Raw genomic sequence first — 18,681 nt, forward strand, 5'->3', positions numbered from 1 at the left:
TGGAAGAGAGATGATACATTTTAAGTGACCTCTGCTCTTCTGGGATGTCACAGGTAAATAGAGCCCACAGATGTGCTTTATTTGACAAGTCGCTGTGGTTTTTATCTTTGCTTACTTAGAATTAGCTCTCTCTTTATATGGGCATAAAGTTTCCATTGTGCACAGCCCCCACCAGCCTAATACACTCGTTTGCAGTGCCCACATGGCCTTATAGGCATGGGAGTCTGTGATCTTGGTTTAGGTGTAAGAGGGTCCAAATCCCATTGAATCAGTAGAATCCATGTCTAAGGGCATGGCTTCCTGGATGTACTTGTATAGATTTGCAATGAAGACCAAGATGCATGTGGGTGCCTGCTTTAAATCTTCTGCTTCTTTTACGAATTACATACATATGATGGTCAGTACATCCTGGTTACAGAAGTCTAGGATCTTATATTAATAAAATATTTGTCTCTTTCCAGCTTTACTTCCCAACCCCCGCGTTGGTCCACCGTGTACTCTACCCCAGTAACATCCTCACCCTTTGCTGAATACGCCATAACCTTTTTGACTGATGCCCAAAGTTGAGAAGGTCCTTTCTAATCCCATCCCTTTGCTGAGGTCCTACTTATTAAAGAGACAATTTACACATTCTCTCATCTAAGAAAACTTTTCTGATCTTCCTAACTAGCACTGTGTCCACACTTGAATCATTATAAACACCACACTATGACAAGCTATCTATTTACCAAGAACTGTGAACTGCTGCCAGAGACAATGGCTCCTCATCCTTGTTTCCCTAGCACATATCCCTGTGCCTCAAACACAATAGCTGCCCAGTAAGTGCAAGCACAAGGGCACAAGGTGTTCTAGGAAATAGCAGGTGCACCGGACCAGAGAAGGTGGTCAGAAAAGGTGATGTGCCAACTGAGTGTTGAAGAATAATGAAAACAGTGCCAGGTCAGTAGGGGAGATGATCTTTCCTGAGCCTGTGGTCAGGCCTGAGATGGAGCATGAGGACATTACTAGGGAAACCAGCCTGTAAACATCCATCCAGGAGGATGCCTGCACAGCCTGGAACCTGAAACATCTGTGAAGAGTTTCCGTCACCTTGGACACACACCCCCTCACTCCACGACAGCTAGGTCAGGTGAGCAGTGGGCTCCGTGAGACGCAACATCAGCTTCCAGCCAGAACCCTTCCCCGCTGTGGCCTGGGCATCCTTGGTTAGCTCAGAGAAGGAGGGATTAACTTACCCTGAGTATCTCTATTGCTTTGGCCAAAGTAAATTGCTGACACAACTCTTTTAAGATACACTTTTTAAACAGATGTGTTGTTGTTGCTGTTGTTAGCAGATCTCCACACACGATTGTCTGGAGAAGATTCCTCAAACAAGACTGCAGAGCCCACAGTCTCTTGTAGAGATAAGAGATCCATTTCCAAGCATTCTGTGACTCCAGCCCCGGTGTGTTGCTTCTGAGCTTCCAACTAGACATTTACCCTTCCTTCATCTTCTGGGCACAGGGCACACAAATATCTACCCAGAAGTAGGTACTCATGTTGATTTGACACTAACTAATGGGAAACTTGGGCTAGTTATTTACTTTCTCTGGGCCTCAGTTTCCTTAGCTTTAAAATGAGAATAATGAAAATACCTACCTCACTGGTATGTTTTTGGTGGGAGTCAACAGAAACAGCATCTGTGAAAGTACTTTTCCTTAAAGGATGCAAGTGTTTTCAGAATATTAATCCCTTTTAGTTGCAGTCTTCTTTTCTTACCTTGTATCAGTAAGGTTCCTGATTAATTATCATTTGTATTTATCAATTAATTTATCAATTGTATAATGCCAGCTGGAAATATACCTAAAATGTATTACCTTCCATTTTGTATTTCTAAAATTTTATATACTGTGACTCAGAGTCCTAGGAACACCGAGTACCAAAGCCAGAAGAGAAAGGTAGGGGGTATGAGAGCACATACTGCACGCCAGGTAGTCCTAAGTACTCTCGAACTATACTTCCCACTACTCTTCTCAGTGGGAAAATATTACTATGAGAATACTGAGACTGAAGAGGTTACATCAGTTTCCTAAGGTGACATAGCCAGTGAGTGGTAGAACTGGCACCCCAACCCAGGTCTTACTTCAAAGCCCATGATTTTAACACTGAGTCATGCACTCATTATAAGGAAGGGAACTCAGTATCTCATAAGGGGCATAAACTGATGGTCTACAGATGTGTTTTATTTGGTGGGGGTAGTTTGGTTTGCTTTTGTCCTGTTTCCCCCTAGCTAGATGTGAGTACCTCTAGGCAGGGCAAGTACACTTCCCTATGACCACAGGTCTCACCATTCCTTATTGTTTACACCTATACATTTACTTTACGACTCTGGCCCCAAGACAATGTGTCTGCAACCCCTGTGATCTAGGCCTAATCTGAGTAGCTGAAATTGAGGTGCAGAGAAAGGAAGTGGCCCGTGTAAGTCATAGAAATAATGATGGTAAAGGACTGGAAGAAAGGTTGCCAGATAATCGGACCAGAGCTCACCCTATCAACTTTAACTTCCACTCCATCATTCTATGTCCACTGTAGCTTCCTTTTGATGCTCTTCATCTCCATGCAAGATTATGTCTATTTGCTCTATTTAAGAGGCTACCCTAAGAAGTCACTTGGATTTTGACCAGGATCTGAGACTTTTCCACTCAGGGACAACAGAAATATTTGGGGAAGAATGGGGTCAGAATGAAAGAGCAGAAGAAACATAGAAATTCAACATATTTGAAATTTCTAATGTGTTGTAATTTAATAAAGCAAGACTCCTACTTTGCCAATTTCCTTGTTGAAGGAAATGGCTCTTTTCAGATAGCTTGCCCTTACACAATGCTATCCAGGGCTATTAATGCTGTCGATACTTTAGCTATTTGAAACCCACATGATTAGTTCAACGTGTTTGAAATACAGGCTAATTCCAGAAAATGGCACCCTTTCCAAATCGAGGTGCAAATCAATTGACAGATGCAGCCTGAGCCTGATCTTCTTTCTGTCCCATCATACTGTGTGGGAGGCTTCCATTGCAGTAGAATCTGGAACACACCGAACAGTGAGGGGAGGTGTACACTGACGATAGACCACAGTCTCTCTAATGCCCAGGTCTGATCATGTCCTTGCTTTCCAACTGCCTCCCACCCACGGCTACCACCTCCCTACAGGGAAGGCAACTTGGTGCAGTGGCAGGAGGTCCTGCAGCCTCCCATCAGGCACATCCACCACCTAGCTATGATGTTAACTCTGTCACTTAAGTGCTACAAGTTTCAAGTCCTCATCTGTAAAGTGGGAATACTGACGTCTACCTTGCAGGGTTATTATGAAGATCAAATGATAAAATGCTTGTAAAGTTTTGGCAACTATTAGCAGTAGCTACACCAGTCAGCAAGTGTTTCCCATGGTGCCTTGTATGTTCTGCTTGCCATGTTAAGTGCTCCTGCATTGCTTCAGTTGATCCTCACAATAATGCCATGAGGAAGATGGTATTATTCTCCCCATACTACAGCAAAGAAAATTACGGGTCGTGGAGGTTAGATAATTTGCCATGGTTCTGTGACTGTTAAATGGCAGAGAGATTTGACCAAAACCCGTCATCTTCAGAGCGTCATATGGTGGGTGCTCATTAAACACAGCAGTGATGACGATGACAACAATGACAACGGATGGTAATCCAATAAAATCCAACTGCCTGTGTATGGTACCCAAGGCCCCTCATGATGTGGCTTCAACCTACTTCTCCTGCCCCATTTACTGCCTTTCTACCCGCATGGTCTATCCTAGCCCAACTGAACTATTTGAAGTCCCCACATGGGCACCTTCACGTGTGCCTCTCTCTGTTGTCTGAGTGTCTTGTCCTGCCCTCCTCTACCTGATCTGGCATAGACAGATCTCTTCCTTAAAGTCTAGCTCCAGTGTCCCCATCTCTCTGTGGCTTTCTTTCCCCTCTGCCCCAAGGCCCTGTGGGCAAACCTGTGTTACAGTTAGAATATCTAACTATCTTCTCCACTCGTCTGAGTACCCACCCTCAAACTCAGACCATGTGTTACTGTGACATTGGTCTCTGAATCCCCAGGGGCACCTAGTAGGTGCTGCGTAATTATTCCTAAAAGTAAATACATCACATTGGTGGCCCCAAAACAGGCTGAGTTCCACCTCTGTGAAACTGGATCTGACTTCCCACCCTCTGAGTTCCTATTGTCATGCACAGAGCAAATAACCCTCTGCTAAGACATGAACGGAAGTGCAGTGGTGCTGGGAGGAGAGAGCCCTCCACTACTGGTCAGAGTTCTAGCCCAGAGCCACGTCCCTACAGCAAGCCCCTCATGGCTGCTGAGCATGCCAGAAAGAAAGAGAAAAGGCCTTTCTTCTCAATTAGTTACTTCTTCCAGGGGCCAACTCAGCTCCAACAGAACTGAGCTGGACTCCACTTTTGCCTTGTGCTTAGTACAGCAACATTCACAATAAAATTCCTATAGTCCAATTTTAATACTGGCAATGATACAAGAGGAAAAAAAATCAGCTGGATTATTTGTTTCCAAGAGCAGCTCGCACTGCTAGCGTTTTGCAGAGGGAAAAACCCCCTCTTGGTCATGAACAGAACAAATTTAATGTGGCCACAATTAGAAATAAACCAGACAACCCATGTAAGTAGTTAAGTTGCTGCTTCTAAAATGATATCTGTACCTTGGAAAGCTACCAATTTCTCATCCGTAAGGTAGGAGGAGCATCCGAGGGATGTAAAGTGGGTAAGAGCATAGGGATGCTGGCAATCACCAGGCCCACCTGAAGGGAGATAAGGGGGACCTCACAGTCCATCTTCTTAGTAACACTGCCATCTACTGCAACTTCCAGCTGCTTCCTCTGCCCCAAAACCTGCAGTCCTTCAGTCAGTCTCATTTCAGCATTTTCTTGTGTGTGTCTCATTTCTCATTTGATTTACTATTCTGTTTGTTGTTATGAGGTTTCCCACCGCCCCCCCACCTTTCAGAAGTTAATTACTATAATTACCCAACTTTTAATAGCTGCTGATTTGGCATCTGCAGAAAATTTTTGAGAAAATGTTCCACTACATTTCATTTGCATATTTGAGAGACAGTGCGTGAGAGTTAGACTTTTCCTCAATTACTTATTGTGACCTGAATAGAGAAAAAGTATCCTACCAAGTGGAAGCCTCATTTGCATACTTAATTTGTCCAATTACCATCACAGGATGAGGGAAAGTTCCTCCCCACACACTGATGTGACAACTCATGGCATTTATCTGAAACTGGGGCTCATCCACAGAGTCTTCATGCACTAGGAAGCGGAAGGACAGGCCACTGTCTGCTCTGCATCACTTCGTCAGTCATCCTCATGGTGGAGTTTTGCACAATGTGTTTATCAGCAACCGTTTGACTGCTAAGACCACCCAAACCACTGGCTTGGCTGTTCTCACTGCAAGTGCATTGCAGGGTATGAAATACAGCTAAGGAAGCCAGGCTTCCTCACAATAAGGTGATAGCCCCTGGAAAAGTGTGCAACGCCAAGATGCATGACCTTGCATTCTGCAAGAGCTGCAGAGATGAGAGATCTATTCATCAAACATGTCTTGACCTTGAGCCTGGGAGTGAGTTTTAGATCTCCCCTCAACACCTCCATGATTTTAGGAAGTTACACAACTTTCCTGAGCTTCAAGCACCTGCAGAATGGGGAGATTCTCATTTTAATGAGCTGTTATGAACACTGATTAATGTTCCTGGAATAGAAGTAACACTCAATGTGTATTAGTTTCCAATATGCTCCAGGCAGAACCTGTCCTGAATACTAAGGTAAAGAAAGTAAGGTCCCAGGCTTTAGATAACCAAAAGACTCGAAGACATTTGATTTAGGGGTCAAATAATTTTATCCGTCAGTTAGATGCCTAAGGCAAGTGTGGTGGCTGGTCCTTAAAGATGGCCCCCAATAATTCCCCCTCTCCTGTACACGCAAGCCACCCCTCACATCAGTAAAGGAGACATAGGTCCCTTCTCGTTGAGTCTAAGCTGAACCTGTGACTCACTTTGACCAACAGAATGCCATGGAAGTAATGCTGGCTTGTTCCAGGCAAAAGCCTCCAGGAGGCTCGGCACCTTCTGTTCTTGTGCTTTTGGGAGCCCTGAGCTGCTACGTGGCCTGCCAGAGAATGCAGGTGGAGGTATACAGGTAGAAGCCAGACGGTGAGGGCTACATGGAGGAGAAGCCAGGCCCTACCAAGGCCCCAGACATCTGACCCCATTGGGCCAGCCTAGGAGCCTCTCACCATTTGAGCCAGCTTGTGAGGTGCCAGCTCTGTGAGTGGAGAACCCATCTTGGTGCCCAGCTGATACCATGTGGAGCAGACAGAAGCTGTCCCTGCGGTGCCTGTCTAAACTCCTGACCCACAGAACCACGAGAAAGAACAAGACCATTATTGCTAACTTGGCAGCACTTTGTAATATAGCGATAGATAACTAAAGGAGCAATCAAATCCATTTTAGCCCAGGCTACTGCTGTTCCATAAATGTTGAAAGATATAAAGTGCATTCCATTTCACTATTAGATGCATCCTTACTCATTGGTTTGATAATCACTTTATCATCACTTTCCAGCAGAGGATCAGGAACCAGATAAAGGAATCCAGTTAGAAAGAGACATGTAGACATGGAATTGAGTTAGTCCTTTTTTAACTCCTGTACCTACTGCTACAGAATTTCCTAAGTAAAAACAGTCCCTTCCCTACACATCAAGGCTTTTGTTCCTCCACTCCACTTCTCACCGATTTCGGAGGATGTGCAATATTTTTACTAAGCCATTGTCATTTTCAATGATTAATAACACCCCTATAGTTGACCCTTGAACAACACAGGTTTAAACTGCACAGGTCCACTTATGCATGGATTTTTTAAAATAATATAAGACCTGTATTTTCATTTTACAGATCTTTAAGTTTAACTCAGTGTAGGGAAAAGTTTATGTTCAATTAGAGATCACAATATGTGGAATCAAAACTAGCATTTGAGTCCTGATTCTATCCAAACTTTTTCACTTTCCTGTCCTTGGGTGAGTCATTTATCAACTCCTTTGTTTCTGAGGCAGAGATAGTAGTACACTGTGTGAGGGTCAGCACCCTTAAACCCCAGGTTGTTTAAGGGTCAAGTGTAGTCGCCATTTCTTCTTAAAACATATCACCTCCTTTTTAATTCCAGGACAAAACAAAGCTGGACCCGCACCCCCGTGAGCCCCCATTCTCCTACAGAAGCCACTGCTGTGCAGGGGAAAGACCGTAAGAACTGCCACCAGGTAGGGCCACATTTAATACCAGGTCCACCAACTCAGAATCCTTAAAAGGCATGTATACTGTCTGAGACTCGGTTTCCCCACTGGCTAAAATGGAAACAACGATACTCCCCACCAAACATCTATGAGGGTAAATAATCAGTGAAAAGGTGTGGCACCGTGCCTGGTACATGGTAGCTGCTCAATTCAAGTAATTTCCTTTCGTCTGCTGCTAATTCAAGAGCGTATTTTCCAGGGCTTCCTCAACTTCGAGTTTCTTTCTCAGAACCTCTAGAGAACATACTCTCTAAATTGAGAGCACTTCCTGAGAATCTGCCTCGTTCTGTTGCTTTCGCCGGTACAAGCGCGCCTCGCTGCAGTGGGGCCGTCAGTGCTGCCAGGACAGGAGCTAAGAGCCACCTTGACTCCCCCCTCTTCCCGCTTCCTGCACCCCGTTCATCTCAGGGCCTTGATTCTATCTCCCCACAGGTCTCTTGACTCCTTGCTCTACACACTTTCCCACAAACGCCACCGTAATCAAGCTACCACCATGTGCTACCAGACTGTGGACATGGCTTCCTAACTGCTGTCCCCATTCTCTTCCACACAGCCCCACTCCCAGGCCACCCTCCATGCAACAAGAGAGATTTTTAACACAAAAACCTGATGATGTCCCCTCCATTCACTTGGGAGAGACTTCGTGTGCCCTTGGGATAAAACCCCATGCTTGTCAGGGCGGCAGCCTTCCTCTGCCTGTCCCATCGGGCACATTTCCAGCTCTCCCGCTTTGCTCCCACCCCAGACACCTGCAGCACGCTCCTTCCCACCTGCTTAATTGCTACTCATCTTTCAGGGCTCTGCTTCAATGTCACCATCTAAGAGATGGCTTCCCTGACATCCACACCTTCATCTAAATTAGATTTAATTAGGTCTTCCCCCTCACTTCCATTCCCATTATTCTCTGTCAGCACCCATTTTTTTCCCTTAATATCACTTGTGACAATTTGTAATTGTATATTCATTTGTGAGCTTATTTACTTAGTCTGTCTGCCCCACCACCACCTCCCAGGCCCCACCACAGATGTGGGCTCCTTGGACAGTGCTCAGTTCTCATCCTGTTAGCCCTGCATGTCCTACATAGAGCACCGAGCCAGGGTCACAGCCAATATCCAAGCAATGGATAAATTAATGGGAAGCAGAGGACTTCTGGTCCCACCAATGCCCAGCACTATATGTAGCACTTATATGGGACTTGCCTCATGAAGGTAAATCATTTCATTCAGTTTTTGTTTGGCTGTTGTTTTTAGAAGGTCACATCACCAACAGGAACAATCTGTTTTGAGTGGCCATGGAAGGGTGGGTAGAACTCAATCAAGGGTCTCAGACCCACTGATACTCCCCTGCAGGAGGCACTTCATGAAGGAGGCTCTGTTCATACAGGGGACTGGAGGCAAAGGCAAAAAGGGAAAGGGAGTCTCTGGCCAGAGGAGCTTAAAAGATCAGTCACGTGAAAAAGACAAACGCATGTGTTCACAACAAGTACCTGAGGGTGATCTTCATGGTACAACTGAGGCAGCAGCCTCACCATGATGCACAGGATCCCGGGGTGCATGATCACAGCATCACCTTCATCCGTCCTGCAGAGAGAGGGAAGCAGGACATCAGACTTAAGCCTTCTCTTCTGCTTTCCACAGAACTTTCTGGATCTTTCTAAGACAGGCCATGATATATAACTGCAGCCTACCACTTAATTATATGACCTTGAACTAATTAATCTGAGTCTAACTTCCCCCAACTGCACAATGGAGCTAACAATGCCATACTTTCCGCGTAGAGTCATAGAATAATGCCGCTGTGTACTAAGGCACAGTGCCCGGCACAGAGCAGATGCTTAACGGAAGTTAGTTCCCTGGGCCTCTACCCTCTCTCCAGATATGTGGGAGGTGGAGAAGCTCTCATTTTATATCAAACAAACACACACAGGACCATGTCTGGATCCCTTCAAGATGGTGTAAGCACACTCTACTCTGTCCTACCCACTGAATTAAACTAAAAACCCAGATAGAACACATGAGCAGCTCTCTGAGGACTCTGAAAAGTAAACGGTAGCAAAGCAGGAAACCAAACCCAAAGCACCATGCAACCGGTAACGTGTTTCCTGGGGCTTCCCCCTCCAGCGTCTCCTGGAATGGGCTTACAAGGAGTAAGAACCGTGCACCCCGTGTGGACAGGACAGACACAGCCTCCAAGAGAAGGCTCTATTTCTAGTCTAAGGAGTGGGGAATGAGGCTCCAACAGGGCCCAGAGCATGGAGGAAAATCCTTGGAATTTTCTTTGTTGGGTTTCTCCATTCTTTCTCACCTCAGCCTCCAAGATACCACACAGCAGCAGCAGTGACCAGGCAGGCATCTGAAATTCTCGGGGAAGGAAACCCTTCTCTCTGACCAGAGGAACTCTGGTCCCAAGAGTCGGGCAAAATCCCCAATGTTTTTGTCTCTCTTTTTGCTCTCCCTGCTTGGCCCCAGAGAGAGATGCAATGGTGGGAAGTGCATGGCAGAGCAGAGAAACTAAAGCTCCAGCTTTCCAGACAGAGGAGAAGGAAGGGATCCCAGGGAGCCAGAAAGTGTTGGGAAGATGATGAAGAGGAGGAGACTTAAGAAAGTGAAACCATTAAGTTGTGTATCAACCTCTGAGCTCAATTCTGAGCTGCACATGTGTAGATCTGACCCTAAACCACATTCCAAAGGCTTTGAGAACTGCTCAGGAAGAAGTCTGAAAAAGTTTTAAAAATTGAAAAACCACTCCCTAAGCTAGCAAAGACAGAAAAAGACACAAATTACCAACATCAGAAATGAAAGAGAGAATACCACTACACACCCCACAGAAAGGAAAAGAAAATACTACAAATAACTCTGTGCACACAAATCTGACAACTTAGATAAAATGGACCAGTTCCCTTAAAGTCACAAACTACCAAAAGTAAGCAAGAAGAAATAAATAACCAGGACAGTTTATAGCTATCACAAAGACTGAATATGTAGTTTAAAACCTTTCCATAGAGAAAACTCCAGCCTCAGATGTTTCCACTGGTGAATTCTACCATACATTTAAAAGATAACACCAATTCTATACAACTTCTTTCAAAATATACAAGAGAACACTTCCCAATGCATTTTATGAGACCAGAATTACTCTGATATCAAAAGCAGACAAAGCCAGTATAAGAAAAGAAAACTACCTGCCAACATGTCTTAGAAAAATAGGTGCAAAAATCCTCAATAAACTACTGGAAATCAAATATAACTATATATAAAATAAATAAGGCACTACGGCCGATTTGCCTTATCCCACAAATGCAAGGCTGGTTCACTATTCAAATATCAGCCAATGCAGGGACTTCCCTGGTGACACAGTGGTTAAAAATCCGCCTGCCAATGAAGGGGACTCAGGTTCGAGCCCTGGTCTGGGAAGATTCCACATGCCGCGGAGCAACTAAGCCTGTGCGCCACAACTACTGAGGCCCGCGTACCTAGAGCCCATGCTCCGCAACAAAGAGAAGCCACCACAATGAAAAGCCTGTGCACCGCAATGCAGAGTAGCCCCTACTCACCACAACTAGAGAAAGCCTGCACGCAGCAATGAAGACCCAATGCAGCCAAAAAATAAATAAATAAATAAATAATAAAATTAAGGACTAGAAAGTTGGTTCAAGATGGCAGAGTAGAAGGACGTGCGCTCACTCCCTCTTTGAGAGCACCGGAATCACAACTAACTGCTGAACAATCATCAACAGGAAGACACTAGAACTCACCAAAAAAGATACCCCACATCCAGAGACAAAGGAGAAGCTGCAATGAGATGGCAGGAGGGGCACAATCACAATAAAATCAAATCCCATAACCGCTGGGTGGGTGACTCACAAACTGGAGAACACTTATACCACAGAAGTCCACCCACTGGAGTGAAGGTTCTGAGCTCCACGTCAGGCTTCCCAACCTGGGGCTCTGGCAACAGGAGGAGGAATTCCCAGAGAATCAGACTTTGAAGGCTAGCGGGATTTGATTGCAGGACTTCAACAGGACTGGGGGAAACAGAGACTCCACTCTTGGGAGGCATGCACAAAGTAGTGTGTGCATCAGGACCTAGGGGGAAGGAGCAGTGACCCCATTGGAGACGAAACCAGACCTACCTGCTAGTGTTGGAGGATCTCCTGCAGAGGCGGGACGTGGCTGTGGCTCACCACGGGGACAAGGACACTGGCAGCAGAAGCTCTGGGAACTACTCCATGAGCCTTCCCAGAGTCTGCCATTAGCCCCACCAAAGAGCCTGTAGCCTCCAGTGCTGGGTTGCCTCAGGCGAAACAACCAACAGGGAGGGAACTCAGCCCCACCCATCATCAAACAAGCAGATTAAACTGTTACTGAGCTCTGCCCACCAGAGCAACACCCAGCTCTATCCATCACCAGTCCCTCTCATCAGGAAGCTTGCACAAGCCTCTTAGATAGCCTCATCCACCAGAGGGCAGATAGCAGAAGCAAGAAGAATTACAATCCTGCAGCCTGTGGAAGGAAAACCACAGTCACAGAAAGATCGACAAAATGAAAAGGCAGAGGACTATGTACAAGATAAAACGCCAGAAAAACAACTAAATGAAGTGGAGATAGGCAACCTTCCACCAAAAGAATTCAGAATAATGATAGTGAAGATGATCCAGGACCTCAGAAACAGAATGGAGGCACAGATCGAGAAGATGCAAGAAATGTTTAACAAAGACCTAGAAGAATTAAAGAACAAACAGAGATGAACAATACAATAACTGAAACGAAAAATACACTAGAAGGAATCAATAGCAGAATAACTGAGACAGAAGAACGCATAAGTGACCTGGGAGACAGAATAGTGGAATTCACTGCCACTCAGCAGAATAAAGAAAAAAAAAGTGAAAAGAAATGAAGACAGCCTAAGAGACCTCTGGGACAACATTAAATGCAACAACATTTGCATTATAGGGGTCCCAGGAGGAGAAGAGAGAGAGAAAGAACATGGGGAAATTTTTGAAGAGATTATAGTCGAAAACATCCCTAACGTAGGAAAGGAAATAGCCACGCAAGTCCAGGAATCACAGAGAGTCCCAGGCAGGAGAAACCCAAGGAGAAACACGCCGATTAAGAACAAGGCAAGGATGTCCCCTCTCACCATTCCTATTCAACATCATGCTGGAACAACAGGTTGGAAAGGAATGTATAAAACTGTCACTATTCACAGACAACACGATTGTCTACATAGAAAATCCCAAGCAATCACAAAAAAAAAAAACTCCTAAAACTAATAAGTGAATTAGCATGACCTCTGGATACACAGTACATATAGAAATTAATCATATTCCTATATACTAGAAGTAAACAATTGGGAAATGAAACACTTAAAATACCTTTTAAAATAGTGCTCCAAAAAAAGATTAAACACATAAGTATAAATCTATAAAAAATGTGCTGGCTCTGTATGCTGAATACTATAGACCTTGATTTTTTAAAAAAAAATCATAGATCTATTGAATATACAAATGGAAAAACATTCTATGTTTATGGATTGGAAGACTCAAAAAAGTTAAGGTTTCAATTCTCCCCAAATTCATCTATAGATACAATGCAATTCCAATCAAAATCCCAGCAGGATTTTTTGTAAATATAGGCAAACTTATCATTAAATTTCAATCTGTGAATGACACTTTAAAAGTAAAAAGACAAACCATAGACTGGGAGAAAATATTTGCATCTGTACAATGGAATACTACTCAGCAATAAAAATGTATGAACTACTGATACAACAAATTGGATGGATCTCAAAGGCCTTATGCTGAGTTTAAAAAGCTAGCCTCAAAAGACTACACACTTGTACTTGCAGTTATATGTTATTCTGACAAAGACAAAACTATAGGAATAGAGCAGTGGTTGCCTGGGTTTAGGAATTGAGAAAGGGTTTCATTATGAAGGGACAACATTCAGGAACTATTTGAGGGGGTGGGACTGTTTGTCCTGTATCCTGATTGTGGTGATGGTCACATGACTCTGCACATGAATTAAAACCCATAGAACTCTACACCAAGAAAGGGACTTTTACTGTATGTTAATTGGAAAAATAATAATAATAAAGAAAGAAAAAGTCATGAGACTAATCCCAATCACAAACACTTGATTTTCAAACATCCTGCCTCTAGCACTGAATTTCCCACCCACAGTGAGACTGTTCTTGGCACCACCAGCCCTGAAGAATGGCTAAGGTGCCAGGAGTGCTTCTAACATTTGGTGTTAATTTATCCAATTCAATTGAACAAATATTTATCGACCTAAGTATTTTCCTGGCATTTTGGATACATCTATAAATTAAACAAAGTAAAACCCATACCTGATATGTGAGAAGAAGGGTAGAGACAGTAAAGGTAAACATAATAGGTAAATTATAAATAATAAAAATTATTGTTGTTATATAATTTATACTATACTATATATAGTATTGTATAATATGTATCATATATTATTATAACATAGTATATTAATGTAATAAAATAACGAATAAGCAAATTATATATTATGAAGAATGGTGATAAATATTACTGCAAAACAAAATTAAAGCAGAGAAAGAATCAAGAGTGCTAGGGTGTAAGAAGGAAACAATTTACAATTTTAATTTGGGTGGCAGGGTTGGCTTGTTTGAAAAGGTGACATTTGGGTGGACTTGAAAAAAGGGATGCAGATATCCAGGGGGAAAGCATTTTAAGCAAAGGGAATAGCCAGTGCAAAAGCCCCCAGAGTGGGAGTATGTCTGGCATGTTCAGGGAACAGCAAGGAAGCCTGTATTATTACTCTGATCTAAAGCCACACAAAGAAAAGAAGAGACCAATATCCCTCATCAGTATATATGCAAAAATCCTCAACAAAAAACTAGCAAACCAAATCCAACAGCATATTTAAAGGATTATATACCATGATTAAGATCCCAGGAATGCAAGAGTGGTTCAACATAAAAAAAACCAATCAATGCAATACATCACATTAATAAACAAAGGAAAAAAACCAATCACCTCAACTGATACGGAAAAAAACATTTGACAATATTCAATACCCTTCCATGATTTAAAAAAATGCTTGCGGGACTTCCCTGGTGGCGCAGTGGTTAAGAATCTGCCTGCCAATGCAGAGAACATGGGTTCGAGCCCTGGTCTGGGAAGATCCCACATGCTGAGGAGCAACTAAGCCCGTGCGCCACAATTACTGAGCCTGTGCTCTAGAGCCTGCGAGCCACAACTACTGAGCCTGCGAGCCACAAGTACTGAAGCCTGCGCACCTAGAGCCCATGCTCTGCAACATGAGAAGCCACCGCAATGAGAAGCCCGCACACCGCAGTGAAGAGTAGCCCCTGCTCGCTGCAACTAGAGAAAGCCCGTGAGCAGCAATGAAGAGCCAACACAGCCAAAAATAAATAAATTAATTAATTAATTTTAAAAAATGCTTGACCCACTGCCCTCTCCACCTTCTCCAGACCCACACTGTGGATTGGCTGGCCTAGAAGGATGTCATCCTTCCCAGGTAGCAGGATCTGGTAAACACCAGAGAAGGTCTGCATGATTAACCACAACCACAGCTGCCATTTATTGAGCTCCACTGGAGAGAGAGAGAGAGAGAGAGAGAGAGAGAGAGTGTGTGTGCGTGTGTGTGTGTGTGTGTGTATGCTGTGTGCGTGGGGTGTGTGTGTGTCACACGTGCTGCGAAGGGGGTAGTGTGTTATGTTTCATAGAGATTAAATATTCTGTACCTTGGGAATCTCATTATATATTTTGGGATTTATATAATACATATCTTCTATTTTGTGAAAAATGTTACTTAATCGTAGTTACATAGATTACCTAATGCTTGTGAAAGCAAAGCACAGCATCCGGCAAACAAGTGCTCAGTAAACGGCAGCTGTGACCATTATCTAACTAACACCATTATCATCTCCAGTCCTCACCGCACAACACCCCTCAATGTGGATACTCTTATTATCCCCGCATTTGAATTGGGAAATCAAAGCTCAGTGAGATAAAGTAAAAGGCCCAAGGAACACTAAGGTGTAGAGCACACAGGCCTGAGTCTAAGGCCCACAGCCTCTGTCTTCCTTCTGGAGACCAGAGCCCACTGTGTATGGACAGTTCTAAGCCAAGTTGCATGCCCAAGGGGATGCCAAGTGTCAGTGGTGGGCATGGATGAGCACCCCGTCCACCATGCCCAGCCCACTGCCTTGTCCTTTACCCCACAGACTTTCTAAGGAGAGGCTGGGGTTTCACTTCCTCTTTTCTAACCATTAGAGAAGGTCAAGGGTGATGTATTTCTTTTAACGACCAAAAAATTACTCTATTTATGAAATCTGATTCTTGTACATTTAAAATTTACTCATTGTGAAACCAGGATGACATTTGACACAGGAGTTATCTGTAAAGAATCAGGCCTGATGCCATCTACAAGTTAGAGCCCAAACCTTAAACTTCAGTCTATTGTGGCAGAACATTTAGCAAATCATCACTATTACTGTGGAAACATCCAGAAAAAAGCAGGACAAATACACACACACACATACACACACACACACACACACACACACACACACACACACATACACAGAAGCACACACAGAGGCTTTGGGGGTAGACCTGAGTTCAAAGTTTTGCTCCATCACTTACTAGGTGTTAACTTTCAACCATGTTTCTTATCCTCTCTCAGCCTCCATTTCTTTATTGGTAAAATGCTAGAATTTGAGAGGGAATTAAATGAAAATAAGTCATCGGTGTTCAGTCCCCAGAGACATTCAACAAATGACTATTGCTTTTCATCACCTAATACCACTTACTAAATGTTTTTGATGCTGACAAATACTTCCCTGCCCTCTAAAAGCTGGTAGGATAAGTAGAACAAGGTTCAACACTGAGATCCTAAGTTAAGCTGCATGCTGTCCAGATGGCCAAGACAGAGCCCTCCTCCGAGAACCCTCTGCCCCTGGAATAGAGAGATCAGGGGACCTCAGAAAGAGAATTCTCCCAAGACAAAGCAAGAAGAGAAAGGCCTGGAATCTGACCAAGGCCTAGCTACAAAGGGCAGATGCAGCCTCACTGAGGCATTCCTGTGTCTGCAGAAAGGCAGGATGGCCAGAATAAGGATGGGCTGCATGGAGTCTGGGAAAAGGAAAATCTTGGAGCAAGACTCACAATTAAAAACCATCAACCACACAAAGAAACAAGGAAACTTCAGTTTAAAATACACATTAAAAAAAAATAGCTCTTTACTGTTTACAGGAAAAATACCTAAAGCATGAGGACACAGAAAGTTTAAAGAATAAAAATTCAGGCACATACTAACCAAAAGAACACTGGTGTAGCCTTATTATTATTAGATAAAGTTGTTATGTTCTAATGGAGATTAAGAAGGTCATCATATAATGATAAAAACTTTGATACCTCTAGATGATGGAAAAATTATAAATGTGTGTGATTCTAATAGCCTCAGATATATGTAAGGCAAAAGTTAACAGATTTTGGGACTTCCCTGGTGGTGCAGTGGTTAAGAATCCGCCTGCCAATGCAGGGGGCATGGGTTCAATCCCTGGTCCGGGAAGATCCCACATGTCGCGGAGCAAATAAGCCCGTGAGCCCCAATTACTGAGCCTATGCTCTAGAGCCTGCAAACCACAACTAATGAGCCCATGCGCCACAACTACTGAAGCCTGCACACCTAGAGCCCATGCTCCACAGTAAGAGAAGCCACCGCAATGAGAAGCCCGCACAGCGCAATGAAGAGTAGCCCCTGCTCTCCGCAACTAGAGAAAGTCGAGGCACAGCAATGAAGACCCAACGCGGCCAAAAATAAATAAATAAATAAATAAATAAATTTATTTTTTAAAAAATTAACAGATATTAATAAATCTATCATTATAATGAAAGATACTTAACATATCTTAGTAGCTGATATGCCAACAATCTTAAAATTTGAACAATTGACAAATTTCATCTAGGGGACATAAATAGAGCATTGAACCTAACAACTGGAAAATGTGTATTATTTTCAAGCACACAGGAATATTTATGAAAATTTACCACACTGGGGACACAAAGTCAAGCTCAACTAATTTCAAAGGATTAGCATCATACAGTCCACTTTGTTTCAAGATGACGAAGTTAGAAGTCAATAACAAAAAGATGATCAAAAATACTCTAACTTTGGAAATTTATAATTCAAATAAGATTCAAGAGTAAAACTGTAAGTCATAAGGGAAATTAGAAAATATTTAGCAGTAAATTATATTGAAAATTTGACATAATAAAACTTGTGTGATGGAACTAAAGTAATAGTTACAAGGAAATTTATATTTAAAAAGAGGACTTAAAATTGGTCTCGTAACAATTAAATTAAGACAAAGAATACTAGAATAAATCCAAAGAAAGTGGAAGGAAATAATAAGAACAAAAAAAGAAACAGAAAATCGATGTATGAGACAGGAAAAGCTGAACGTTGGTTCACAGACACATTAAAAAATTAACCTCTGCCAAGAATGCTGGGGTGCTGCAGGCAAAAGAGAAAGAATACACAAATGATAGTGTTAGGAATAAAGAGTTAAAAGGATATTGTGAATAGCCTTATGCCAATAAATTAAAACAGGTGAAATGAGAACAATAAACTTGAAAAATAACTTACTATGAATCATGCAAGAATAAATTGAAATTTATTCTCACAAAAATAAATCTTTGCAGAGGTGACATCAACACCTTGATGGTGTGAAAAGTTCCCTTTGTCTCTCCCCTTCAGTCTACAACTAGTAAAACATGCCTAACTCCAGAAAGCTTCCTCTGCCCAACACAGCAGGATGCTGGAGAGATCCATACATCTGTACATCTGAAGGTGGGTGAATTGGGACACACAGAGGAGGCAGAACCAAGGACTAGCAGAGGCAGTGCTGGGATCCTGGCCCCTGGCCACAGCGGCTGAGTCTGCAGCCCCAGCGAACCTGGTAGCAGCAAGAGAGGTGGCACATGACACCTAGGCCTCCCAGCCACAATGGCACCCATAGCCACAGGGAGCCAGACAGCAGCGGTGGCAGGACCCATGACCCTGGTCCCTCCAGCCAAAGCAGCACCCGCAACTCCAGCCTCCCCCCACTCCCACCAATGACAGCAGCACCCACCAACCCAACAACCCTGGAGGCAGCAAAGGTGCCCATGACCCTGGTTTCCCCTTCCCCACTGTGGCAGCAGTGCCCGTGACCCAGGTGTCCCCAGACATGGTAGAGGTGCCTGCCATCCCAGTGTCCCAGGCAGAAATGCCAGTGACAGCAGCAACACTGGCAGCAGCAAGGCACAAG

At 43.5% G+C, this 18,681-nt stretch overlaps 1 protein-coding gene across 1 annotated transcript in view; it reads right to left on the reverse strand.

Annotated features, from left to right (window-relative positions):
* Positions 1-18,681, reverse strand: part of WDFY4 (WDFY family member 4) — a 253,283-nt gene that overhangs the window by 196,989 nt on the left and 37,613 nt on the right. Inside the window, exon 13 of the mRNA XM_036829672.1 lies at positions 8,840-8,933. Within this exon, the coding sequence (XP_036685567.1) occupies positions 8,840-8,933 (94 nt within the window). The remainder of the gene's footprint in view (positions 1-8,839; positions 8,934-18,681) is intronic.

This window comes from Balaenoptera musculus, chromosome 16 (assembly GCF_009873245.2).
Source record: "Balaenoptera musculus isolate JJ_BM4_2016_0621 chromosome 16, mBalMus1.pri.v3, whole genome shotgun sequence".
In the NCBI taxonomy this organism is placed as follows: domain Eukaryota; kingdom Metazoa; phylum Chordata; class Mammalia; order Artiodactyla; family Balaenopteridae; genus Balaenoptera; species Balaenoptera musculus.